The sequence below is a fragment of the Lemur catta genome, chromosome 20, assembly GCF_020740605.2.
Source record: "Lemur catta isolate mLemCat1 chromosome 20, mLemCat1.pri, whole genome shotgun sequence".
NCBI classification, from domain to species: Eukaryota; Metazoa; Chordata; class Mammalia; order Primates; family Lemuridae; genus Lemur; species Lemur catta.
The window spans coordinates 10712207-10739119 of NC_059147.1; the positions used below are offsets into that span (position 1 = coordinate 10712207).

The window sequence follows — 26913 nt, forward strand, 5'->3', positions numbered from 1 at the left end:
CATGTATCTGCAAATAACAAGGAAAATACATCTCAAGCAATAAGCAAATTAAGAAAATGCAATTATAGCTACAGAATTAAATCACAATAATTAACAATTTATAAAAACATAAACAAATACCCCATTTATAAAAAATATCTAGTAGGATTCTTATGTGCATTGTCTACATGAACAAAAATTTTAAAAAGCTACTGAAGGACACAAAAGAAAGTTTAAACAGATGTTATGGAAACGTCAGTTCTCCCTAAATTCATCTAGAAATTCAACGCAATCAGTATAAAAAGACCAACTGGACTGTTTTCTAGACGAGTGTGGCTGGTAACTGGAAAAGCTGATTCTATAATACAAATACACATGGAGGTATAAACAAGCAAGAATTGCCAGGGAATGTTGTTCTTAACATAAAAAGAGCTCCTACACATCAATAAGATAAAGATCAACAAATTTTAAAAGCCCATAAAAGGAAATAACACTAGCTTGTAAACACATAAAAAGATGTTCCAACTTATTCACATAAAAGAAACACAAATTAAAGCCACAAGAGATATTTTTCACTATCAAATCAGAAAAAAATCAAAAATTCTGAAAAAATACAGTGTTGGTAAGAGTGTAGCAAAATGACGTACTCACGCTCTCTGTAGAGGAAAATTTGGAAATACTATGAAAATTACAAATGTACATACCCTTTGACCCTTATAGGCATTCCACTTTTAGGAATACACACTAAAATTATTACTTACAGGGGTTGAAAAATGACTGTTGAGTACGTGGATTTATTGTAGTAGCATTTATAAGAGCAAGAGATTTTATATAACTCAAATGTTCATCAATAGGTTTCTGGTTAAATAAATTATGACATGTACAGAAAATAAATACTATGTAGCCACTAACAATAATATGAATATGTATGCACTGATATGGAACTATCTAATATATTTTTAAAGGAAAAAACTAATAGATGATAATTTATATAAAAAAATTAAGTACAAATAATATTTCCAGGAGGACACTCAAAACTAGTTTTTCAGCCAGGCGTAGTGAGGTACATGCTTGTAATCCCAGCTACTCAGGCGGCTGAGGTGGGAGGATCGCTTGAGCACAGGAGTTTGAGGCTGCAGCAACCTATAATCATGCCACTACACTCCGGCCTGGGTGACAGAGCAAGACCCGTATCTAAAAAAAAGGCTGGTTTTTCTGCGGTACAGGAGTGGGAAAGACACATACAGGAAATAAAAGGTACATACTATGATTTGCCTATAATCACAGTCCTGAAGGAATAATCCTACATAAAAACTTGTAAAAGTTCATTTAATAAGCATTTGTTGAGCATTTACTATATACATTGGACCTTGAGCCAGACCCTTGGGATATGTCAGTGACTGAAACAAAGAGCTATACCCCAGTGAAGCTTTACTTCTAGCCAAACTGTAAATGTTCATCACTGATTGCTATTAAGGGGACATTTTAAATTAAAATTCCATCACTTTAAACTGCTATACGAGACTCTGATCTTTAAGAGCAGGGTTCATTTTTCTATTTCATTCACATTTAGAGCCCTAGTGACTGGCATACAGAAGGCATCCACTGAACACTTGCACTAAATTGTTTGCTTTAAAAAAATGTTCTTTCACTTCTCACCATTCACAATCCTTACTACTATGCTAGATGCCAGGGAAAGAAACTTAATTTGGAAGAAAAAACAAAAATATTTCAAATTAAGCCAAAGAACATAAGAAAGCATAACACTGCAGCTAAACTAGTAGATTCTTCAATAATAAAGAAGCTTAGAGAAGAGAGAGGTTGAACGAGGGTTGAACAGTTTGAGCAGAATTCTTAGAGAAGGTCAAACTTGAAAGACAATAGTGTTTAGACTGGCTGAGGGTAAAGTATGAATGAGGGAAGATAAAAAGATGCAAAGTTTTATGTAATCAAAATGGACAATAAAGTATGTTTTACTTAGGCTGCATCATGTACACATCACGTAAACAATTCAAAAGTACATGCATCCCAGATGGCACATACTCACACACAGAATCCCTAAATTATGAACATCTTACTCTACAGCAACTGTACACAAGGGTCAAAGGCAATAAAATAAAAGAAAAAAACGAATTCTCCTTTATAACTATGCATTCACATTACTTTGCACTAAGTAGGGTGAAACCCAAGTTCATGGTCTCTGCAAAGAAGAATGTTGCTAAATGATCTTCAAGGACACATTCTACTTTGGATATTGTTCAATGCCCTAAGTTCAAATCTAAAATCTCATACTGCTATATTAATACAATCTTCCCTTTTTTCATACTAACTGTTCTAATACATGCTTCCTCAAGTACTTTTTAGTTAAGAGCATCTTTTAATCAGACTTCTTTAAAAATAACATCATATAATAAAAAGTCCAAAGCTATTCACTTGGTTAATCCCAAAAGCAATTTAAAAAAAAAAAAATCCCCCGGAACAGGGGTGATAAACACCTTACATATCAGGCAACACAACTGATTTGTTGGTTGTGGCTTTTTTGAGCCCTGGTGAAGAATTCTGAAACTTTCCCCAGGTTCACCAGAAAAGAGTGGTATGATCAATTACTGATGTCTGCCATGGACACTAGAAGGGTTAGTGGCAGCCCCCGAACTAGATAGTATGGTTGCCATCCATGTCTGATGGCATTCTACAGGCAGTTCTTATATATACATTGCACATTGTTACACTTGTAAATACCAGAATTTGCTAAGCTAGAGCTTGTAGAAAAGAACTCACAAAGGTGTGCAGCTTGACCTGCACTATGTATATTTCCTTAACAGATCTAACGCAGTTGCCAACTGATAAAAGTACTTTGCACAAAAGTCCAAATTCCCAGCTACTCTTGAATTACAAGATCTAGGATCACTGAGCAGTCACAGTGGCTATAGGTAAGAAGGAGCCGCCTGCTCCTTTTAGATGAGGTATGTGATCTCTGCTAGCCACTGTCCCCAGTTAACCACTTCACTTTACTTGTTTGTGGTACCTGCCTAGATCCTACAGCAGTCTGTGAACTTTGCTCTACAGCTGGTTCATAGAGCCCACAGGTAAATCAGGCCGGTGACCTGCTTTTGTTTAATAAAGTTTAAGTAGAATACAGTCATGCCTAATCATTCACATAAATGGCTGCTTTCACACGTACCAGTAAGGTTGAGTGGCTAAGATATAGACGGTAAGACCCACAAAGCCAAAACTATCATCTGGCTCTTTACAGAAAATGTTTGCCAGCCCCTGTTCTCAAGTCTTGATATTTATGATTTGATGTCTACTGCACATATTAGTGAAGAAGCTAGGACTGTATAAAATAATAATGATGTAATGTGACTAATACCTAACAGTGTACCATGACTAGTGATAGCATACGACATAATAAAGTAATTGATACTAAATTAGTTGATATTCAGGTCAATTTAGCAAAAGAATATTGACAGAAAAACTGTATGTTTATATTTGTGATAACCCAAAGCTTCAGGCTGCTTCATTCCAGGGAGCCCTAATGATAACAGATATAGCAAACAGCATAAGAAAAAACAAGAGAAATAATTTAAGAGGGTTTTTCATGTGTCCTTCTCTGGTCAAATCAATTACAACTTAACTACAAAAAGATTTTCAAATTACAAAGACAATGGTTTTCAGGTGGTTTTAATGCCACAGCCTGTGGACGGTGCAACGAGTGGTAACCTTTATAGGCTAACAGGCTGGTTGACGTCTTTCCCCACTTTCATCTTGGTACTCTGCTCAATCTGGCACCAATAAAGTCCTGAATGACAATCAGAGACAGCAATTACAATCAGTGCTTCCTGATACCTCCCATAAATCTAGCACCTTTGAAATGTGCCCATTAAATGATGTTTTGGTGAGGGTTTTTCCCTCCACTGGGCTGGGTAGGGAGGAGGAAAGTTGTATGTCTGATAAATTTTTTATTGCTTAAGTATAATGTTCTCACTTTCTCAGTGAAATCAACTTGTAATTATCTATAGCAACTGCAACTGATTACTCTTCCCCCGTGTTATTTTGGAAACAAGCAAAGGCAACAGGTTCCTACTTGCCTTTAAGCTTCAGTAAAATTCAAAGGATTTTAAGTGTCTCAGTGTGTTCGTACATTCCCAGCTCCCACTAACCAAACGGTTAAAAAAGTAAACGATGTGACAAAATACAAAAAGACTTAAGTTTAAAATGTCCAAAACTTCTCCCCAAAACTAACCAATTTGTTGTTTTATGTTAACTAGTTTTTGAGAAAAAAATCAATTTCATTTAATAAAGGATAAATGCCAAACATTTTGTTTACATTTTTAAAGCCATGTACAACCACTGCTATATAGGAAACAAAGATAAAAGCCAGAGAATGACAGTGGATACTACAGTGCTGATCAAATAAAATATATTGTAAGAATTTTTATACCATATTTAATAACACATGTAATTCTGTGTGTCACGAATTTCCCTCATATGTAAATAATATTCATCATCACAACACATTAAAAATAGCCCCATTTCTTATTCTCCAGTCCCTATTCCCTTATCCAAGGGCTGAGATATATATATAAAATTCCCATCCTTGTGATTACTTTGTCTGTTTCCTTAACTCCACACCTAGAGGGGCTTAAGTAGCAGGTCCCTTCCTTTCCATGTCACAGATCCTGAGGCAAGAGAAACCCAGAAGTTGTAGACGGTCAGCTAGTATATGAAGCCCAATGATGCCTTGTCTGTCCAATGATGATCTATGACATTCCAGTGTCTGGATGGGGAATCCAACTTTAAAAATGGAGAGAGACAGAAGGTGAAAGGGAAGGGTGTGAGGTCGGGAAGACACATTCTAGCAGGGAAATGGCATGGTGTGGGTGTAAGACCACAATCAATTCTGGGTTGCAAGAGGGTCACATGAATGACCTGGACTTGCAAGAGAAGAGGTTGGAGAGGTGGGCAGAGACCAGGACGTGGAGGAGTTTGTGAACCATAGTAAAGAATCTAGCTTTATACTGACGGCAATGACATACACTGAAGACTGTTTCATAGGTCAGATCTCTTTTCAGAATCATCTCTCTGGAGGGTACAAGCTTTTAGGTGCACACTTAGCATATTTTTAATAGATGGGTTCCCAAAGTAATAGCAAATGGGTACTGTACAAGCCAGAGAGCATTTGGGAACACCATAGAAGGACTGTATCCCTAAGAAAGAACGGTCAGCCAAGGAGAAGGCTCCCTGCCAGAGTTCCACAACTCAGATATGCTTTCCTTGGTTGACTGTGAGGAAAAATGAGTCAAGCCTGCTGCTGACACAGAACAAACTCCTCAGCCACCAAGGATTAAATGCTCTAAAGGAACGACAATTTAGAAAAGTTGAAGGGAAACTAATCAGTCCCAGCTCAGAATCTATAACAAGAAGCTGCTCTCAGATCCCTCGAAACAAGCCATTCAGGACAAACGTAGTCCCTTGACACAGATAAACTGTAAAATTAATTATAAGTTTTCGAGGATTTCAGGCGAAATATTGAAAACTCTTTATGGAAAAATCTAAAGCCTTTCAACATGATGTCTGGCTCTGTCAGCTTTCAGATTAAGCATTTGGAAAAAAATTTTAAGATAAAAATATTCACACACATAGGAGAACCTCATTACATCACATTTCATGGACTTGGGAGAAAAAAATTGAAAGCAGGAAAAGGAGAGAAAAACTGCTTTGGGGGCCCCCGACAAAAGCTTCAAAATCACTACATTATCTTCAGTGAAATATAAAATGAGGAAAGGAAGCAGAGATACTTTTCAAACAATACTTTCTCCAAACCAGAGCTTCTAACAATGGAGGTTGCGATTCCCTGAGAAACAGGAAGGTACAAAGAGTTGTGGAGACTCACAGGAAACTTTGACTTGTAAATAATGTAGAAGACCAGAACCAAACTGAGTTAATCAAAAGAGGAGAATTATTTGTTCATCTAGTTTCAGATAAGGCTTTATCGAGGGCTCAAAGTATACATCCAATACCCAGTCTCTTTCCTTCCCAACGCTCATGAAAAAGAAAGAGGATGGCCACAAAAGCTGGGGTCAGAAGAGCCAAAAGATGAAGGGGAAGAAAATGGAAACTGATCACACCATTAGTGTTGAACCAAGGCCCACGTGAAGCCAGTGAGACCCCTGGTCTTAGTATTAAATGAGACAATTCCTTACCTTTTTAAATTAAGCCTCTTTAAGTCTGGTATCTGGTATTTGCTATCAAAATAATCCTAATACTGAACAGAGATTGCAGTTGCAGAAATCAAAGAGTTACTGGAAAGTAGCCACAATGTAGTTAAATAGTACAAACTCCTCAAGAAGAACAAACACTAATTTGGGGCAACAAATACTCATTTTCTACTATAAGCAGATACAAAGAAGGATGAAGACACAAATTATGCCTTGAAGAACCTTACAAGTCTAATTCTAACATGCATGAAACTATTTACCTTAGAAGTCAGGACAGTGTTTCCTGATGGATAGAAGGAGACACTGAAAGGAAGCATTTCTAAGATCTTGATGTGCTTTATTTCTTGATCTGTGAGCTAGGTACAATTCTTTGTGGCAATTCTTCAAGCTATATATTTATGATGTATATTTCAATAATTTTTTAGAAACTCAATAGACAGGTTGGAAGATAACGAAATCTCCCAGAGATTAGATTTTTTTAAAAATACGCAAAGATTGAAAATAAGAGAATAAATAAGAAAACTAGAGGAAGAGTCCAGAAGTTTCAACAACCAAATCATATGGATTCCAGAGAAAAGAGAAAACTGGAGAGGAAGAAATAAGCAACAAAGTAATTCAAGAAAATGTCCAATAATTGAAGGGCATAAATTTCCAGACTGAAATGCCTATAACATCCCAGTGTAATGGATGAAAATTATCACTGTGAAATTGTAAAACATTAGAAAAAGATCCAACAAAAAAGTGACATAAAAGCAAAAGAAAAAATTAGAGTTCTTGACATGAACACTGGAAGATAAAAGACAGTCATTCAATGTCCTCAAAATTCTAAATGAAAAAAAAAAATCACTTCCTACCACGATTTCCATACCCAAAGTATCTACACATGTCAACGGAGAATATAGATCATTTAAGACATTCGAGGTCTGATAAATTTACCTCCTAAGCATCCTTTCTCAAGAAAGCACTGAGGGACATGCTCCACCAAAATAAAAAACAATCAGGAAAGAGTGACATGGAATATAGGAATCTGAAGAGTGAACAAAGGACAGAGGTGAAGGGAATCCACTGGATTACGATGAAGAAATACCACAAAATGGGATAGCTGTGCATCAGGCATAGTCAATAACCAGTCCAGATTGAGCAAATGAGAAGACTCTAGAAGACATTTCTCCAAGAAAATGAAAGTGACAGGATATATCTGATGGTTCTGAAGCTCTTGAGAGATTTACCAGTGGCCCCCAACCTTTTTGGCACCAGGGACCAGTTTCATGGAAGACAATTTTTCCATGGACCAGGGGGGTGGGGGAAATGATGAGCCATGGGGAGCGGCTATGAATACAGACGAAGCTTCACTCGCTCGCCCACCCCTCACCTCCTGCTGTGCAAACTGTTTCCTGACAGGCCATGGACCAGTACTGGCCTGCCGCCCAGGGGTTGGGGACTGCAGATTTAGACAATTGATAGAGAGCATGGGATTTAATTGGTCATAACTACATAGAAAACTATGCAAACACACAAAAAGCAAGACCACTATTAACACCAGAAAAAAAATGAAAAGTTTAAAAAAAAAAGAAAACTGATCATAATTGATGACAAGCTCTGGATAACATCTTCAAGGACATGATAACTATAACTGATAGAACCAAATGATAATACATCTAGAATGGAAATACAGAGGAATCAGAAGAACATGCATGTGTAGGCAGACAGGGAGGAAAAAGAAAGTGAAGTAAATTTTCACCTATATTAAGAAGCCAATAGATAATGCTCAAAACAATATGTAATTAACACCAAAAGCATTACCTGAAATAAAAGAGTAGAAATGATTGCCTCTATGAAAATGGAAAGAAAAGGTGTAAATGATTGCTGTTTTTCTTAACAAATATATAGAAATATTTGGCTTTTTAGGAATATATGAATGTATAATTTTAATAAAAACTAAAAATACTTAACAATCCATTGAATCCTTACCACGTGCTAAACACTGTTGTTAGGTTCTTAGCACTTGACATGTATTTAATCCTCACAATCCCTAGGTGGCTACTGTTCATACCACTATTTCACAGATGAGAAAACTGAGTCACAAAGAATTCAAATAACTTGTTGAAGGTCCCACAGCTAATTAATATCAATACAAATGATGTCATTCAATAATATAGAATTGAAATGCCCAATTAAAGTCATAGACAGTAAGGTCTCTTCCACTTTAACTTGTTCTCTCATTCCTTGCTCATCACTCTAATACAATATTAAATATTCAGCTATTCTAGGAGAAAATATTTGCAATCACATATCTGACAAAGGATTAATATCTGGAATACCTAAAGAACTTGGTAAAACTCAGTGATGAAAAAAACAATTCAAAATGGGCAAAGGATTTGAATAGACTTCTTTCTCCAAAGAAGATATATAAATGGCTAATGAGGACATGAAAAGATGCTCAACATCATTAATAATTAGGGAAATGCAAGTCAAAACCACAATGAGACACCACTTTACACCAATTAGGATTGCTATTATCAAAAAACAGAATATAAGTGTTGACATAGATCTGGATAAATTAGAACCCTTATGCATTGCTGATGAGAATGTAAAATAATACAGTCACTGTGGAAAACAGTATGGCAGTTTCTCACAAAAGTCAACATAGAATTATCATTTGAACCAGCAATTTCACTTCTGGGTGTACACACAAAAGAACTGAAAAGTAGAGATTTAAGCAGACATTGGCATGCCAATGTTGACTGCAGCATTATTCACAATAGCCAAAAGATGGAAACAACCCAAATGTCCATCAATGAATGGACTGATATACAAAATGTGGTATATACACACAATAGAATTATTCAGCCTTTAAAAGGAATGAAATTTTGATACATACCATAACATGGTGAACCTTGAGGACATTATGTTAAATGAAACAATCCAGACACAGAAGAACAAATACTATATGATTCCACTTATAGGAGGGGCCCAGAGTACTCAAATACATAGAGACAGAAAAACAGAACAGTGGTTAACAGGCGATAGAGGAAGGGAAAATAGGGAGGCACTGTTTAATGGGTACAGAGTTCCAGTGTGGCATAAAGAAACAGTTCTGGAGACGGACAGTGGTAACAATTCCACAACAATGTGAATGTATTTAATGCCACTGAACTGAACACTTAAAAATGGTTATAATGGCAAATCTTATGTATATTTTATCACAATAAAAAAAGAGTAAAAAAAATGCTACTTTTTTTAAAATACAGATTCAAGAATTATGGGATCAAATTTCCATCCTTAAGGAGATTCCACTTTTCCCAAATCAAAGACATGAATAGGAATTCTAGAATTCTAAGAAAATTATTGCAAAGCCCCTACTTTCCAGCCTATCACATACTGAACAGGAAACATGGATTGGCCTCTCTTCTTTTTGTGAGCCTTCTTGGCTCTTCATGGGAGACCTAGAAAATAATATCAAGAATCTGCAATATTTGGCAATAGGTAAAAATCTTAAGAATTGCTTTTTCTATAAAGACAATGTCACAGCAAATGTTTCCTTCCAAACAAAGAAACAAAAATGGCAACCAATAGTTATTGTCCAAGTGATGTTTTTGAAGGTGTTCCAGTCAAAGAACAAGGTGTTTGACCATATTAAACAATGGGTTTTTAATGCTTTCCTTGCTAAACTTCATTTTTTACAGCTAGGAGTAACAAGCAATTGCCAGCAAAGCTGCAATAGGAAAGTCAAATATTCTGCCTATTTACATATGGTTCCCCGAAGCCACTCCTGATTAAAAATTGTACCATTTCAATCTTCCTACTGGAGATATCTATTAACTAGAACTGCATGTGAAAGCCAATGAATTTAGTATATAATTACACGTATCCTATACAAATTACTTCTCAATGACCTCTATGCATGAAAATAAACCAAAAGAGGGATGATTGGCTCATTATAAATCTACAAGAAGATTTCCCTGGGAAAAGGTATTGAGAGCAAAATCCTGAAAGATCTTAAGCTTCAATTGAATTTAATTTCAGCAGGAAGCCATCACTTTGGTATCTGAATTCCCAATGCATTTTAACGTGAACCTCTCCAGTGGCAAGTAATACTCTCCAACTTATATCCCTGCTCTTGTCACTAAGTAACTATGTGACCTTGGACAAGCCACTTTCCTTCTCAGTGTTTGCATCTGTAAAATGAGAGGCTATAACTAAGCGATTTCAAAAGTCTCTTCCAGACCTCATGTTTCATCATTTCATAATCATAATCACAAGCGCACACCTTGCCTCACCTATTCTCTCAAGGCAAGGAAGGCATTTGATTTACCTTTGCAGTTCCCATACTGTCTAGAACAGCTAACTGAACTTCCCTTAGTAATTGCTCAACAAACATGCCCAAGGACACAGAGAACAACACAGTTCTCTGTAGTGCCCACTCTCTGTGACCCCCTTAAGGTCTTCCTAAACTCCAACCATGATTTCAAACAGCTCTCTTCTACTCCACTTTTACCATAGTTTTGGGAAGATTATATAAGGAGACCAGAGGACCAAACATATATCATTTGTCACTTGGAAGAAATCACTGGGAAGAAATGAACCCACCAGGGAGCTTCAAGGCACGTGCTTTGTACACCATCTGACCCAAAACCACACACACAGTCAGAGACTAGAGGAAGGTTCTGTTTCATAGAGTAAGTTAATCTAATGCATTTTAATTATCTGAGATTATGTGCTAGAAAGCTACAGCAGATGTCGGGGAGAAGTAAAGGTGGAGGGAGAAAGGCAGGTGTCAGGCCCTGCAAGAAAAAGCAAGTAAAACATTCCTTGAACCTTTCCAGAAGGCAGACATTTTAAAAACCCAAATCCCCCAGGCAGCTACACTGCTGGAACAGAAATACCTGCTCATAATGCATACAGCCTTAGGTGTTAAGACTCTGAAGCCAGAATGTCTGCACTCAAATCCTAGCTCCCCTGATTCGTCACAGCACTACCATGAACAAGTTAATCATCCTTCCATACCTCAGTTTCCTCATCTGTAAAATGAGGATAACACTAGCACTTTGCTACTACTTCATTCGCTGGGTTGTTATGAAGAAGATAAAATGAGTTAATACAGGTAAAATGCTTATAATAGTCCCTAGCACAAGGTAGGAGCTCCATAAATGAAAGCTCCCAGCATTGCTATTACTATTATTAATAACAGATAGAGTTCTGGGAATCTCAGGGATTAAGAGAACAAAAGAATTACGCATACTGCTTTTACAAACCCAAATTCTGCAGTTCCCTCTTCCAGGTAATAATTGCAAACATAAACATTACTATATTTGTATACTTCATCAGTCTTAACCACTCCTGACCAAAGAAACTATTCATTAGAAATTTAAATTCCTTTCTGAAAGATATTCTAGGTTTCAAAAACTACTTGATCACCCACGCAAAGGGAGTACAATAGCACTATTAAACTGCAGGGCTGAGAGTAAGCAAAGGCACAAAGACATCTTTGTAGCAGTTTGTGCTATCACATACCACTGCTTCAGTTTGAGAGTTGTCTCCTTAAGAAAGAAACTAACAACCTCCATTGTTCGTTCACATCAGAGTTCTTGGATGTGATAGTTCTTAAATCCCAGGCAAGTCCTTATTAAAGATCAGAGGATCTTGATTCTTTCCACTAGGACAGCATCAAATCCCTTCAAGCGATTTTCTTAAGTCAGCATCATTATTTGAGATGCCAGAGAAACTGGTGAAATTTCCAACTGCTAAACTAGTTCCTTGTTTTGGACTGAAGACATAAGGTAGAGTTAGGAGAGATATTAGTTATCCTGAGGAAATTTTTGAGACTAGGAAATTGTAAGAAATTAAAACAGTAATGTGAGATTTTTTTTTTCTTAAATCCCTTTTCCAAAACAGTCATTTTAGTAAATAAAAAACAAGTAACAACAATAAGAAAATCCAATTAAACAACTAGAGTTGTTGGAAAGAACAACAACACATAAGAAGTTACAGTCATTGCCTGATGGGGTATCTAGAACTCTGGTTTTCCAAACATCTTTCCATAAAACAGATAGGAGAGCTGATACTATGTCTTGTATTCCTTTGTCAAATAATCAGACACAAAAGAAAGTCAGCAATAGGCCGGGCATGGTGGCTCACGCCTGTAATCCCAGCACTTTGGGAGGCTGAGGTGGGAGGATCACTTGAGTCCAGGAGTTCAAAACCAGCCTGAGCAAAAGCAAGACCTGGCCTCTATAAAACATAAACAAATTATCCAGGTATGGTGACACACGCCTGTAGTCCCAGGTACTCAGGAGGCTGAGGCAGGAGGATCACTTTAAGCCCAGGTGTTTAGGGTTGCAGTGTGCTACTATGATGTCCCTGCAGTCTAGCCAGGGCAAGAGAGTGAGACTCTGTCTCAGAAAAAACAGAAAAAGTCAGCAATGGTCATGCTATGCTAGATATTTTCAACTATCTTTTTTGTAATCCTGTGAAACAATGGGGACCCTAAACACACAAACTGAATAATAGAAGCAATAGGAAAATCTGGGTAGGCCACTAAAAGGTAGCCTGTGGTCTCTGTTCCAAGGGGACTAGATTTCAGAAAATGCAAGAGCAAGTTTATCACAACAACCCTATGAGGTCTAAAACTGCAGAACTTAGGGATGAATGTATGAGTTGAGAAGAGAAGAGAAGAGAAGAGAAGAGAAGAGAAGAGAAGAGAAGAGAAGAGAAGAGAAGACTGCAGAACTGTGTAGGGGCTAGAGAGTTTCCTGAAAATAGAGGACCGTCTGCTTGCAAAACCCACCTCAACTGCTTCTGGCAAGGAAGAACAGTAGTAAAAACTATATGAAGCCAAGAACAAGTCCATGTTTGAGAAATCACACCCATCAAGACAGTGATGTCAACCATAATAAAATTATTTTGGCAAGACTGGAAATGTGCACCTGTGGGAACCTGGAAAGATTTGACAGATTTTTGTTTTCCCAGCCCTTTATCAGCAAGTTAATTATAGCAACTGTACAATCTACTCTGAGCTTTAGCGAAAGACAGTTGGCTGTATGAAACCTAGATGCTGCTCTCCTGGGCATGGGAAAGACAAAATGACAGTAGTGCTTACACACGAAAATATTCTGAGTATAGTATAACAATGAGCCAGATACCATAGCTAAATGAGAAAGAGGTATATTCTGCAGACATAAGGGTGAAATAAGCCTAAAAAGGACATATGACACACATACACACATACATGCATACTCATGCACATGCATGCACACACACAAACATGCACATGTATATGCATGTGTATCTCCAGAGCCTCAACAACTCTGCTCATAGTACACCCAGGGCTGCTTTTTCCCAAAGCAGACTGTACCTTCACAGCTATAACTGTACACTGCCACCGCTGACCTTTCCACCAGATTTTCATCGTGATGCCAGCTCACTGCCATTTTCCCCATGCCAAAATAAGGCTCCTCTTTCAGGTATGGCATTTTCTGAGGATCCATGAAATTCAGCAAAGTCACATTGTATGCTGCTCTGCTCTTAATGTCCACTTCATCTTGTCCATCATAGGATGACCCCATGCCAACCCTGGGGAAATCTCCAGACATACACACTGGCACGGCATCCTCGTTAGCCTTCTCTTTGGAAGCGAGCTCTTCCAAAGCCTGGATGGTTTCTATCTGCAGGTAGTCGTTGAGCTTGAGGAAGGTCTGACAAGCAGCAGCTATTTCAGCCTCACCGTATTTTATATTAGAACCTTTCACTGGCCAGGGTACCGTAAAGAGTCTGGTGTTCAGGTACTTGTAGGTGTAGCCTGGATTACCAATGAGGATGCGAGACACCGGAGTGAGCAAATCTTTGCCTTGGATCCTAACCAGGTCCCGAAATAAGCAGCCATGCTTGTGCAGCGTGAGAAAGGCTTCTTGAACCTCTTTATGGAGATCCTCGGATACACTGCCGGCTTCTCGGAGAATTAGTTTAGGATATTTCAGCTGCCACTAAAACAAAACCAAAGCAAAAAGACACATTATGGATAGTTATAATTTATTCTTTCCAAAGGTGTGTTTCTTTGTAAGCACTGGGGGTGGGGCAAGGAAATATCAGGTGACATGTCTAAACAGGATTCATACCTTCCTGGCTTAAAATAGAAAACTAAATAAAACAAATGTCATCCAACTCTCCAGTCAAGATTTTCAAGTTCAAGCTCAAACTATTAGCAATCTTTAGTGTAAACAAAAAATAATAACAATTTGGGCTTTGATCTCACTTTTTCTTATCCTCAATCTCTCTTCCAGCCTTTGGCCCTCCAGAAAACACAATTTTATTAATTAATTCCTTATCACCTATTTATTTCCCACAACATTGTTAATACTAACAACACAGTATTATCAACTCCAGTTTATAGATGACACTATTGAAGCACAGAGATATTTTAACAACTTGCCCAGACCGGGCGCCTTGGCTCATGCCTGTAATCCTAGCACTCTGGGAGGCTGAGGAGGGCGGATCATTTGAGCTCAGGAGTTCGAGACCAGCCTGAGCAAGAGCAAGACCCTGTCTCTACTAAAAAAAAAAAAAATAGAAAGAAATTAGTTGGACAACTAAAAATATATGGAAAAAATTAGCAGGGCATGGTGGTGCATGCTTGTGGTCCCAGCTACTTGGGAGGCTGAGGTAGAAGGATTGCTTGAGCCCAGGAGTTTGAGGTTGCCAGGGTGACAGAGCGGGACTCTGCCTCAAAAAAAAAACAAAAAACAACTTGCCCAAAGTCACATAGCTGGTAAATATCAGAGCTGGAATTTGAAGCCACTGGGCTCCAGAGTCTAGATGGCTCGAGAGCGTGAGTTCTTAACCACTGGATTGCACTGTCTCTCAATAAATAACAAACTAGTTCCTGCTTCAGTACTTTCACTGAAAGATAACTTGATTCTCTTTTGGGGTTAGATATTAAGTTCCATGAACACAAGAGCCATGACAATTTTGTTCATGACTATAATACTGGTGCCCAGAAGGTACTCAGTCAATAGTAAATGAATGAACGGATGGATGCATAGATGGATGAATGAGGTATTCCACTGCAATTCTAAAAAGTTGTAATAATTCTACTGGTGTCATGGACAAGAGTAATATAAGACAATTCCCTCCCCTAATACACAAATACATGAATTTATTGATGCAGTTTAGGGCTGCATTAGCTTTTCAGCCACCACTTTGGGCTCCTTAGGACTTGACATATGAATTGGTGTCAAGCCAATTCCCTGATTCCGTATAATGCAACTGATTTTTTTTTTAACCAAAGCATAGGATTTTACATTCATCCCTTATACAGTTTAATCTGCTCTGCTCCCTCCTAGCTTTAGGCTAAGTCCTGAAGGAAGGAGTCAGGAATAATCAACACATTAACCCATTCTTCTAGTATTATGCCGCCCACCATTTTTGAGATACCTTCTTTCTAAATCTTCATTCAATAATTATGGCTTCTATGATAAGCAGGGCCAGATCACTTACACTTCTCTACATTTTTTTTCATTCGACATATGTTTCTTGAGCACCTACCTACCAAACACCAGACAAAGATAAGGTCCCTGCCCTCACAGAGCAGAGCTTTCTAACAAATCAAGTAATTAAAAAGGAAAACAATTCCAAATTGTGTTAAGCAGTAGGACAGAAATAAACCAACAGGAAATCAGTCATTAGGATTCTCTAAGGAGATGGCATTTAAGGTGAGACTTTCAGGAAAAGAAGGCACCAGATGTCTGAGGAGCTAGGAAATAGCTTCCTAGAAAGAGAGACCAAAAAAGCAAAGGCACTAAGAAAAAAATCAGCCTATTCCAGGGATTTAAAAAAGGCCAGTTTTACTAGAGCACAAGAGCTAAAGACAGAGCGACGTGCAATAAGGATAAAGAGGAAGGCAGAGACAGATCACACAGAGCCTTGGAGGTCACAGGGAAGAATTTGGAATAGATTGTAAGTGCTCTCGATGATTTCAAGGGGAGAAAAATAACTTTATTTACATTTTATAAAAATCAATCTTTATTATAATATCAGACAGGAATTGGAAAGGGGCAAATTTGAATGTGGAAAATCCTATTAGATGCTATTACAACCACCTAGGAGAAAAGTATGATGGTGTACATTAAGGTAGAGACAGAGACAAAAGGACAGGATAAAGTATGTATTTTAAAGTAGAACAAAAGGATGAGCTAACAGATTAGATGTGAGGAATGAAGAAAGGATAGATATTAAGGATGACTTCCATCTAGATTTCTGGATTTAATAATCAAATAACCAACTTCCTATTTTTTGAAATAAGGAAAACTGGAACAAAATAGGAATAATAAGGAGAAGAATAGGAAAATGAAGAGTTCCATTCTGGAGCTGTATTCACTAAGATACCTATGAAATCTCCAGGTGAAAATAACACAGGGGGAACTGGATACACACATCTGGAGCTCAGAAGTGGGGCAGAGGAACTCAGTGTGGGAGTTGTCAGCACAGAGCTGGTTTTTACAGGCCTAGAAATGAATGAGATCACCTAGGAAAACAGTACAGATACAGAAAAAGAAGCAAAGCTATTTCCCGAATTGTAGAAGAATGCTCAACAGATGAGACCAAGCAGAAAACCAGGACAGCGCATTAATGCAGAGGCTAAAAGAGAAGAGCACTTCAAGAAGGATGGAGTAGTCAACCACGTCAGCTGCCACTGAGAGGTCAAGTGAGATGAGAACGGAGATTATCCACCAGATTAGACAGCATGGAAATCACTGATGACAATGACAAGAGCGATTTCAACAGAGTGTGGTGGGGACAGAAGTCAGATTAGAGTAGGCTGAAGATGGAGAGAAAGAGGAGGAAGTGGAGATGGCATGTCTCTGAATGGTTGTGCTATGAAGGAGAACAGAAAAACGGGGCTGTTGATGAAGGGGAATGCCACATCAAGTGACATCTTTAATGAGGGAAGATACTAGAGCACACTAGACTTTGTCAGTACACTCATGAGAATGACACAAAAGGAAGGGGCTGATGATGCAGAAGAGAGGGTGAATAACCAAAGGGGCAAAGATCTTGAGTGTCTAGAGCAGTAGTCTCCCAAGTGAGGTATGCAGGGATTTATAAAGCAATCCACTAGAGCTGGAGGGGTGCAGAGAATAGTAGAACTGTTTAATCTTTAATCTAAAAGAAAAGACATCAAGTTTAATAAAAATATGTATGCATATATATACCTATACACACATACAAATATGTTTAATGTGAGTACTATTATTAGACACAAGTACTGTTTGTGTACTTGTGTCTATTTTGTAAATAACTACCAGTGGTATGGTAGAGTCACTTCATATCTGCTCATAAGAGCCTATTTGACATCTCTTCCCAACTGCACATTCAGTAACTCTCTGTTGGTAACTTGAAATTGGCCATGGTGATAGTACTTACACTACAGAAAACAAGAAACACTAAAAATCGCTGGGCACGGTGGTTTGCGCCTGTAACCCCAGCTAGGCAGGGGGCGGAGGAGGAGAATCACCTGAGGCCAGGAGTTCGAGACTGCAGTGAGCTATGATCACACAACTGCACTCCAGCCTGGGTGACAGAGCAAGACCCTGACTAAAAAACAAAAACAAACAAACAAAAGAAATACTAAAAATCAAGGCCTGACAAGAATATGATCAAAAACACCTGGATAGGAGAAAAGATATTTCCTATATTGGAATATCCTTGAAGGAAGAAGAAGATATAAATTCAGATAGGATGGCAAATTTGATAATAGGCAGATGAGGAAGTTTCAGGGGTTTTCCGGGGTGGGGGGTGGGAGCTGGGTGTTTGGAGGACACTTAAATTTTCTCAGTGAAGTATAAAGTGCATCACTATCTAAGAATGTGTGCTAATCATTGGAGTCGTTTGCCAAATAATTCTGGGTTCCTCCCCTGTCACCCAGCTTTTGGGCCCAATGTAGAATTATACTTCCTGGCCCCTCGTGATGGATGAAACATGTGATTACTTCTTGCCAGTGAGAAATAATGGCTGTCACTTTCAGCCAGGAACATTTCACTGCCATTGCAAGACCCTGCAGAATACTGTTTTTCCCTATGCCACAGTAACCAGCTGGTCGCTGCTTGGATCTATGAGCTGCTTCAATGGGCAGTGACTCTATGCCAACCCACAAATAATACATAAAATGAACAAGAAATACTGATGTGTGAAGCCACTGAGATTTGAGGGTTGTTTGTTACTACAGCATAATCTAGCCTATTCTGGCTGCTCCAGAGAGCAGGAAATAGAAGACATGCAGAAAGTAATAATGCACACACACGTGCAAACACACTCATACACACACACACACATATACTGGGGCTCAAGACTACATAAGAGATATATTTAACACAGTGATGTTATAACCCTAAGAACCTGGGAAATCCATATAATCATATAAATATCACACATAAATAACCTGATATTAAAAATAGCATTATAAAAAATAATAATAACATGGAAAAGTATTCAAAATTTTTGCACTGATCTCCCATGTCACTTTCCCCTGTGACCACATCTGCCTCTGTTCCTGCAGTCCTCACGGGCCCAGCACTTCAGCACTTCCCTTGAAGGCAGGCTCTTCCCCCAACTCTACACCTGGATGGCCCTTCTCACCCTTCAGGTCACTTTCTCACAGTGTCACTCTCTCAAAGAAACCCCTGAATCTCCACCCTCGAACAGGTATCCCTCCATTGTCATATTTCACAAATTTTACTGCTATTTCATAGCATTTATCGATCTGTACATATTGTATTTATTTGAACTATTGTTTGCTTAATAATCTGTACTACAAGACTGCAAGCTCCTAGAAGGAGATGGTAGCAATTTTACTCCCTGTTATATCCCCAGCACTTGGCTTGATATAAGTGCTCAAGACTCCTTTCTAAGAATAAAAGAATAAACCCTTTAAGAGTGAAGAAAGCCAATTCGTGGATGTCTCGGCTGGGGGTGGGAAAGAGAGCTAAATGCAAAGAGGCATGAGGGATCTTTTTAGGGTATTAGAAATATTCTAAAATGACTGTGATGACAGCTACACAACTCTGAAAAGTTAACAGAAATTGCTGAATTGTATAAGTTCATTTTATTTTATTTTATTTTTAGAAACAAGGTCTCATTCAGCCAACCAGGCTGGAGTGCAGAGTCACAACCATAGCTCACTGCAACCTCAAACTCCTCGGCTCAAGGGATCCTCCTGCCTCAGCATCCCAAGTAGCTCGGATTATAGACACGAGCCACTGCAAACTGTATATAAATCGGAGCCCAGGAAATTGTACAATTTTAAAGGGTGCATTTTATGGCATGTAAATTATACATGAATACAGTTTACCCATAAACTTTTTAAAAAAGAAGATTAATATGTTTGAATATATAAAATTTTAAACTTTTACATAAAATAAATCATAAGCAAAATTAAAAGGCAAACACTAACTGGAAAAAAATATGTGCAAGCTATATGACCAAAATGGGCTTAATATTCTTAATACAGAGCCATTACAAATTTAATTATATATACAAACATATATACCCCAACAGAAAAATTCACAAGTAAATTAATAGTCTCTTAAAATACAGACAAAAATTTAACTACACCAAAGTCTGAAAAATACAAATTAATATATATTAAATTATACTTAAATTAGTTCTTGCCTATCAAATTTACATAAAAGAAAATGTTATAATGTTAATACATACTCTTGGTGAGGAGAAAATTAAATATTCTGATAGTGTGCAATTAGGAATGCAAATTATTAAAACCTTGCTTAAGGCCAATTGGACAAGATCTATCAGAACCTAAATATGTTCATCTTTTCATCCAGTTATTTTACTTCTAAGAATTTATCATAAGGAAATAATTAGAGAAATACACCAAGATATAAGGATATTCATCATACTGTTATTTATAATAATTAAAAACTAAAAACCACCAAAATGCCCAATAAGGCATTAGAGGGGAAAATGGTACATCCACATGATGGAATATTAAAGTAACAAAATTAAGAATTTTTATATTATAAAAAACATAAGTAACAAACTATAGTCATACAAGAAATTTGTAATAAGATAGCTAGACAAGAGGATCTCAGTTTCATAAAAAAAAAATGTGTATATATAAATACTCACAGAAAAAAAGACTCATAGAAAAATATGGCCAAAAGTTTATTGTGGTTATCTCTGGGTAACATGATTGAGAGTAATTTAAATTTTCTTCTTTAGACATCCATATTATTTTTAAAATTTCCAAAATAAATGTAAAATACTTTTAGTCAGAAAAAATTGGACAAAATATATTGCACTCAAACATTTTTAATTTTCATGATATTTCTTATATTTGCCAAGAGATTCTTTTTTGATGACCCTGAATTATCAAAAATATTCAACAGAACTTCTAATACTATTTAAATCTGACTTGGACTATAGTTCAATAATTCAGGAATTTTTTTTTACCACAATGAAGACAAATAACAATAATTGGCTAATTTTGTCACTATCTCAAAGAAAATGCAAGTCAGAAAACTCCCAGCCTAAATGCCCTCTTTTATTATTTAACAAGTAATTAGAATAGTGCCTGACACATAAAAGTACTATGTAGCGTTTGTTAAATTTTTCTTTAAAGAGAACAACAAGTAACTTTGGAAAAGAACTGAACATTAAATAATTTAATATTAACTCATTCTGCCAAACAAATAAGTTCACTTTCCATTTTGGACAGGTACATGTAGAACATCAGATATCACATAATAATTTAGAACAGCTGTTGGCAGATTTTCAAATATGTCAGTAGAATTTTTTTTATTTAATCCCATTAAAGTTTTTCCAGGGAATGTACAGTCAAGAAATTATATTAGAAGTTGTCTGGTCACATACTAGGTTTCTTGAGATTTACAAATGATTCTGTGGCATAAATGACAATTATACAGTTTAATAAGTATTTGGAAAGGTATAAAGTGCCAACATGCCAGACCCTTATCAATGGCAGAAAGATGTAGAATGCTAGGCTCTCTAGAGATTAGGCTTCATTTTCTGCCTATTTTAAACCACTATATAAAAATTCTACCTTTTTTGTTTTTTTTCTTTTTTAAAGAAACGGGGTCTTGTTCTGTTGCCCAGGCTGGAGTGCAGTGACATAATCATGGCTTACTGCAACCTTACACTCCTGGGCTCAAGGGATCTTCTTGTCTTAGCCACCTAAAGCTACAGGTGTGCACCACCATGCCCAGCTAATTCTTATTTTTTCTAGAGACAGGGTCTCACTGCTTTGCCCAGGCTGGTCTCAAACTCCTGGCTACAAGCCACGCTCCCACCTCAGCCTCCCAAAGTGCTGGGATTATAGCCATGAGTCACTGCACTTAGCCAAAATTCTACCTTTTCCTCTCAAATCAAGAGATGTTTTTGAAAGGATTTCATTATATAGAGAAGCCAGACGTGGTTTTAAATGAAGAAGATACCAGCTTACAGGAGGCTCATTTAAATGAAGCTCAATGGAGCTCAACCTTCAGTAGCGTGAAATAACATTAAAAATCTTCAAGTGACTCGGGAAATGCCCGTCACTTAACAGTGTTAGAATGCTCTGATTTCAGGGGAGTATATTTCTAATCTGGCTGTTAACAGATCTTCCTGGTAACACTCTTTATTTTGCACTCAGCAATTTATACTCTATCACTCATAATATTTGCTATATAATTTTTGTTGTAAAATGCTTACAACTTGACAGCCATAACATAACTAATGAGCTAGACATTTATTTGGCCCAGCCTCCATCTGCATGATGTTAAGCAGTGCCCAGAGGAGGTACACTTCTGAAGTCACTGCTTAGGACCTGCTATAGCTATCACGAGACTGGTGATAACATGTGTTTTGCTACAAAGTGACAGAAAGATGTTTGTTCACTCATTCATTCAATAGTTCATTTTATTTTGTTTGTTTATTTGACACTGATCGAATACTTGCTATGTACCAGGCACTGTATAAAGTGCCATAAATACAATCATTAAAATAGATGGGTCCTATTTGATAGCATCTCATAGTTTAACAACATAGAAAGAAATGGAACCAAAAGTTAGAGGAAGACTCATCACGATAGAAGTGTGAATATACTGCTATGGGAGCAGGAAATAATCGGAAAGGAAAATCTGGGAAATCCTCATTAACTGAATACATATTAGTACTTATCGAGCACATACTACTTGCAAAGTACTAGGTGCTGGGAATACAGAAGAGAGCAAAATGTCTATATTCCCTCCAGGAGCTCATATTGTGGTAAGGAGAGCCAGACAATAAACAAATAAATAAGTAAAATACATGATATTTTAGATGATAATAAGTGCAATAGAGAAAAATTAAGGCAAGAAAGTAGAACAGGGAGTACTGGGGTGAGCGTTGCTGTTTTACACAGGGTGGTCAGCAAAGACCTCTCTGATAAGGCGACATCAGAGCAGGAGAATGCAAGAAATGAGGACACAGCCCTTCCGATAACTAGGGGGAAGAGAGTTCCAAGCCAAGAGAATACTCAGTGCAATGGCCTTGGGGCAGGAGTGTGTTTGGTTTAATCCAGGAACAGTGAGAATGCCTGAGTGGGAAGAGGGGTGTGAGGGGGTGAGGATCAGGGAGAAGCAGGAAATGAGGTGAGAGAAGCCGTCAGGAGCCAGAGCATGTAGCCCTTTGTTGGCGAATGAAAGGTACTAGGCTTTTACTCAGAACAAGATGGGAAGCTATTCAAGAGCTTATGAGCAAGAAAGCGTAAGGGGTTGATTTATGCTTTAAAAAGATCACCCCAGATGCTGTGTTAAAATGAACTAGACCTGGGGAAGAGGGGAAGAAGCTAGGAGGCCATTGCAACAGAGAACATCGTAGCTTTGGCCACAGTGTACGTGGCAGAGGTAGTGAGCAGTGGTCAGATTTTTAATATTAATATATTTTAGAACACGTGGGATTTCCTGATAGGTTCACAGAATATGTAGTATCTAAGTAGGGTCCCTAAGGGTGAGTAGATGCTCACCAGACAGAAAAGGGGATGAGGGTACAAGTAGGTACCAGGGCAGGAAGGATGAAAAGACAGAACAGAGCCAGCGGTGACCAAGGCTCTGCATGACAGGAGTTTAAGGTTGGACACCATGCTAGGCGATGAACACAAATTAGACCAGAGAGGTGGTTTGGGGTCATAGAGTCAATGGCCTTATAGGAAAATACACTGAGAAGTTTGAACTTTACCTTTGAGGCAAGAGAGACTCAGCAAAATTTATAAAACAAGGAGGTACAAGTCAGACGTATTTATAGGAAAACAGTTCCAATGGCATCAGAGAGGACATAAGGGACACCAATCAGGAGAATGTTAAAACTGTGGAGGTGGGAGGCACTAAATCTGAGCCTGAACTACACAGTGAAAGCAGTGTTCAGTGGGATTGGGAAAGAAAAAACAATTAGAGGGTTTCTGCAGAGGTAAAACTACCAGGGCACTGTTTCTGAATGAGGGATGGAAGCAACGGTAGGAGGTAAGGACAGCAAGGTTTCTAATTTGAAGGACAGGACAAGTGGATGCCATCAGAGGAGAATGCACGGGAGGAGCCCTGAAAAATGGAGCCTTACTAAAATGTAAGTCACAACGTGTCACACTTGTGCTCCAAACGCTCTCGTGCCTCCTCACCTCAGAGAAACAGCCAACGTCAGACTGCAAGGTCCTGTGTAACCCGGCCTCCTGCTCTCTGATTGCATCTCCTCTGCTTCCCCCAGCTCTTTCACTCTGCTCCGGATATGTTAGCCTTGGGGGCTTTTCTTTTCAAACATACCTCAGAGGCTTTGCTGTTCCCAGAACATTCTTCCCACAAGTATCTACATGGCTTGTTCCTATACCACCAGCCCCACAGCAATAAGCTCAAACAAGGCAGGAATCTTTTGTCTGTTTTTATAACTTCACCTCGAATGCCTAAAACATTACCTAGCATAGAGTGGGAGAGCTAAATACATTTGTCCGACTACTTAACTAATGAATATGAATCATGTTGAGTGAGATGTACCTGCAGGACTTTCAGGTAGAGCTGCTCAGCAGGCAGTTGGAACTGGAGCACTGAAGGTCACATGGGAGAGCAGGGATGGAGACAGAGGTTTGGGATCACTGATATAAAGCACAGCAATCTCAGAAGGATTAAGAGAGACAAGGTAAAAGGGAAGCAGTATAGTTCTTAAGAGTACAAACCCAAAAGCCAGACAGCCTGGGCTCAAACTGTGGTCCCGACACTTCCTGCTTATACATCTTGAACAAATTTTTAAACCTTCCTGTGCCTCAGTTTCCTCATCTCTAAAATGAGATTTTAGGTCGGGCGCAGTGGCTCACACCTATAATCCCAGCACTTTGGGAGGCTGAGGCGGGAGGATTGCTTGAGGCCAGCAGTTCAAGACCAGCCTGAGCAATATAGCAAGACCTCCTCTCTACAAAAAAATAATTAACTTAGCCAGGTGTAAATGTACATGCCTGTAGTCCCAGCTACTCAGGAGGCTGAGGCAGGAGGATCACTTGAGCCCAGGAGTTGGAGGCTGCAGTGAGCTATGATGATGCCACTGTAGTCTAGCAAGGAGAAAGAGCAAGATTCTGTCTCCAAAGTAATTCACTGAATGAGGTTTTAATAACAACTGCCCTAGCTGACTGGTAAGTTTTAAATGAGTTAATACATGTAATATACTTAGAACAGAGCCAGAACAATCTGACACATGGAAAGCACACGATAAATGAAAGCAAGGGGGAATATTGAGGAGAGAAGCATTTCTCTAGACAAGAAGGGCAGCATTCATGTATCTGGAAGCCAGAGTGTGCTTCCTGATTACGTAATTCCTCATTTCCTTGTGCACCGTGGTGAGCCAACAGAGGTTCTCCCTGCTTTTCTGCTTTGAACTTTTTGTTGTTTTGTTTTGTTTCTTTGCTCTATGATCTTACCAAAACAAACTGCGAAACTTCTCTGAAGATGTTTTGAATTGGTATACAGGAGGTGTGCAATACAGCAGAAAGAGCACGGGCCTTCAGAGTCAAGCAAATATGGGCGTGAAGTCAAGCTATGCCACTCAGATAAGTAACTTAGTTTCTCCTGGTTTCTTTCTCTTTTCTTTTCTTTTTTTAAGACAAGGGGTTTTGCCATGTTGCCCAGACTGGATTTGAATTCCTGGGCTCAAGCAATCCTCCCACCTCAGCCTCCCAAGTAGCTGGGAATACAGGTGCACCCAGCTCTTCTCCTGATTGCTAAAACAGGAACGATAATACCCACCTCAAGCCTGAAGAAAAGAACAGTTGCTGAATACATATTTGTGGAATGAATGAATTAAGGTTGTTGTGATGATTAAACATGACAGCATTCATAAAACATTTAGCACCATCCCTGGCACATGGCAAGGGTCAAACATGGAACCCACCAGTTGTTTTGATGACTGGCAGCTAGACTGGCATTCCTATGGTGAGGGCCTACTTAAGGGACCCAATGTCAGGTCTGAACTTTCTATTTATCCGTGTCATTAAAAAGTATTTTCACTTCATCTTTTAAGAGAATAGGTTTACTTTCACTAAGGTTTTATTGAAGCACTAAGCCTTATTATAAGGTGCACTTAGAGTGATTAGATATTGGTATCAGGGTTTGTTGTAGGTCTTGGAGAGATAAAAGAGAGCCTTGATAGTTGCTGTTTGCATTTGGGTTTGCTTTTATTCCTCAGTGTATGGCTCTGGTTCACAGCACAGTGGGCTGATAACCTTTTGCATTTCATTCTTCATGTACCACTTTTACAATACAAAAGCTGAAATGGCTCAGCAGTTGCTTTATAACAATGCATGTACCAGAAGGCTTATATCTATGAAAATGTTAGTAACCATTTCAGAATTAATTACATTTTGAAAGTTTACCTATTTTAAGAGTACTTTTAAAAATTATTTTCCCCTGATTGCAAAAGAATACATGTTCATTGCAGATAATTTGGAAAACTAGGAAAGCTCAAAGAACACCTTATCACTATGGGATACATTTCTGTATATATCCTTCAAAGCTTTCTAGATACTACCTCCCTGGAAAAGTATATGTGTATGTAAAAATAAAATTCAAATCATACTTAACTCATTATTATATAACTGGCTTTTAAAATTAACTAATGTATGCATTCATTCATTCAAGTAAACTAATTAAGCACCTGCTAGGTACAAGCACTGTACAAACAAGAGAGGATGAGGGAAATAAGCATACCAAAACAAAAAAAAAACAAACAAACACTATTACAATCAAGTGAGATAAGGGCTAATAAAGACACAGATAAAGTACAAGGGAGGGAACAAAGACAATTCTCTGGGCTGCAGAGGTGTCAGGGGAGCTCTCTATAGGAGATGACATGTGCACTATTACTAACAGGTAACACAGAAGTTCACCAAGGAAAGAAGAGCTAGGTAAGAAGAAGGAGGAATGTCAGCAGAGGATGTAGCAAGAAGGTCCCAGATATGAAACTGCAAGCTAGCTTGAGGGACTGCAAAAACCCAGTGTGGGTGCAAAGGCAGAAGAGCGGGGGAGATGAGGCTGCAATGCAGGAGCCAGGCAGTGAACAGCCACTGTGGGATCTGAAGCAGAGGGTTGACAAGACAGATTTATGTCTTGGTTAGAAAATACTGCAGCTTCGAGGATTAAGGGGGCCAAAGAGGAAAACTAGAGAGACCCGTAAGAGGACTGATGAGGTGAAAGACAAT

At 38.3% G+C, this 26913-nt stretch overlaps 1 protein-coding gene across 7 annotated transcripts in view; it reads right to left on the reverse strand.

The window, feature by feature from the left end:
• FTO (FTO alpha-ketoglutarate dependent dioxygenase) overlaps window positions 1-26913 on the reverse strand; it is a 353884-nt gene that overhangs the window by 241551 nt on the left and 85420 nt on the right. For all 7 annotated transcript variants that reach the window (XR_006730336.1, XR_006730335.1, XM_045533190.1 and 4 more), the window contains exon 3: window positions 13552-14179. Coding sequence is in view for 5 of the 7 variants with exons in the window: in XM_045533190.1 (XP_045389146.1) it covers window positions 13552-14179 (628 nt within the window). In the remaining 2 variants the exon portion in view is untranslated. The remainder of the gene's footprint in view (window positions 1-13551; window positions 14180-26913) is intronic.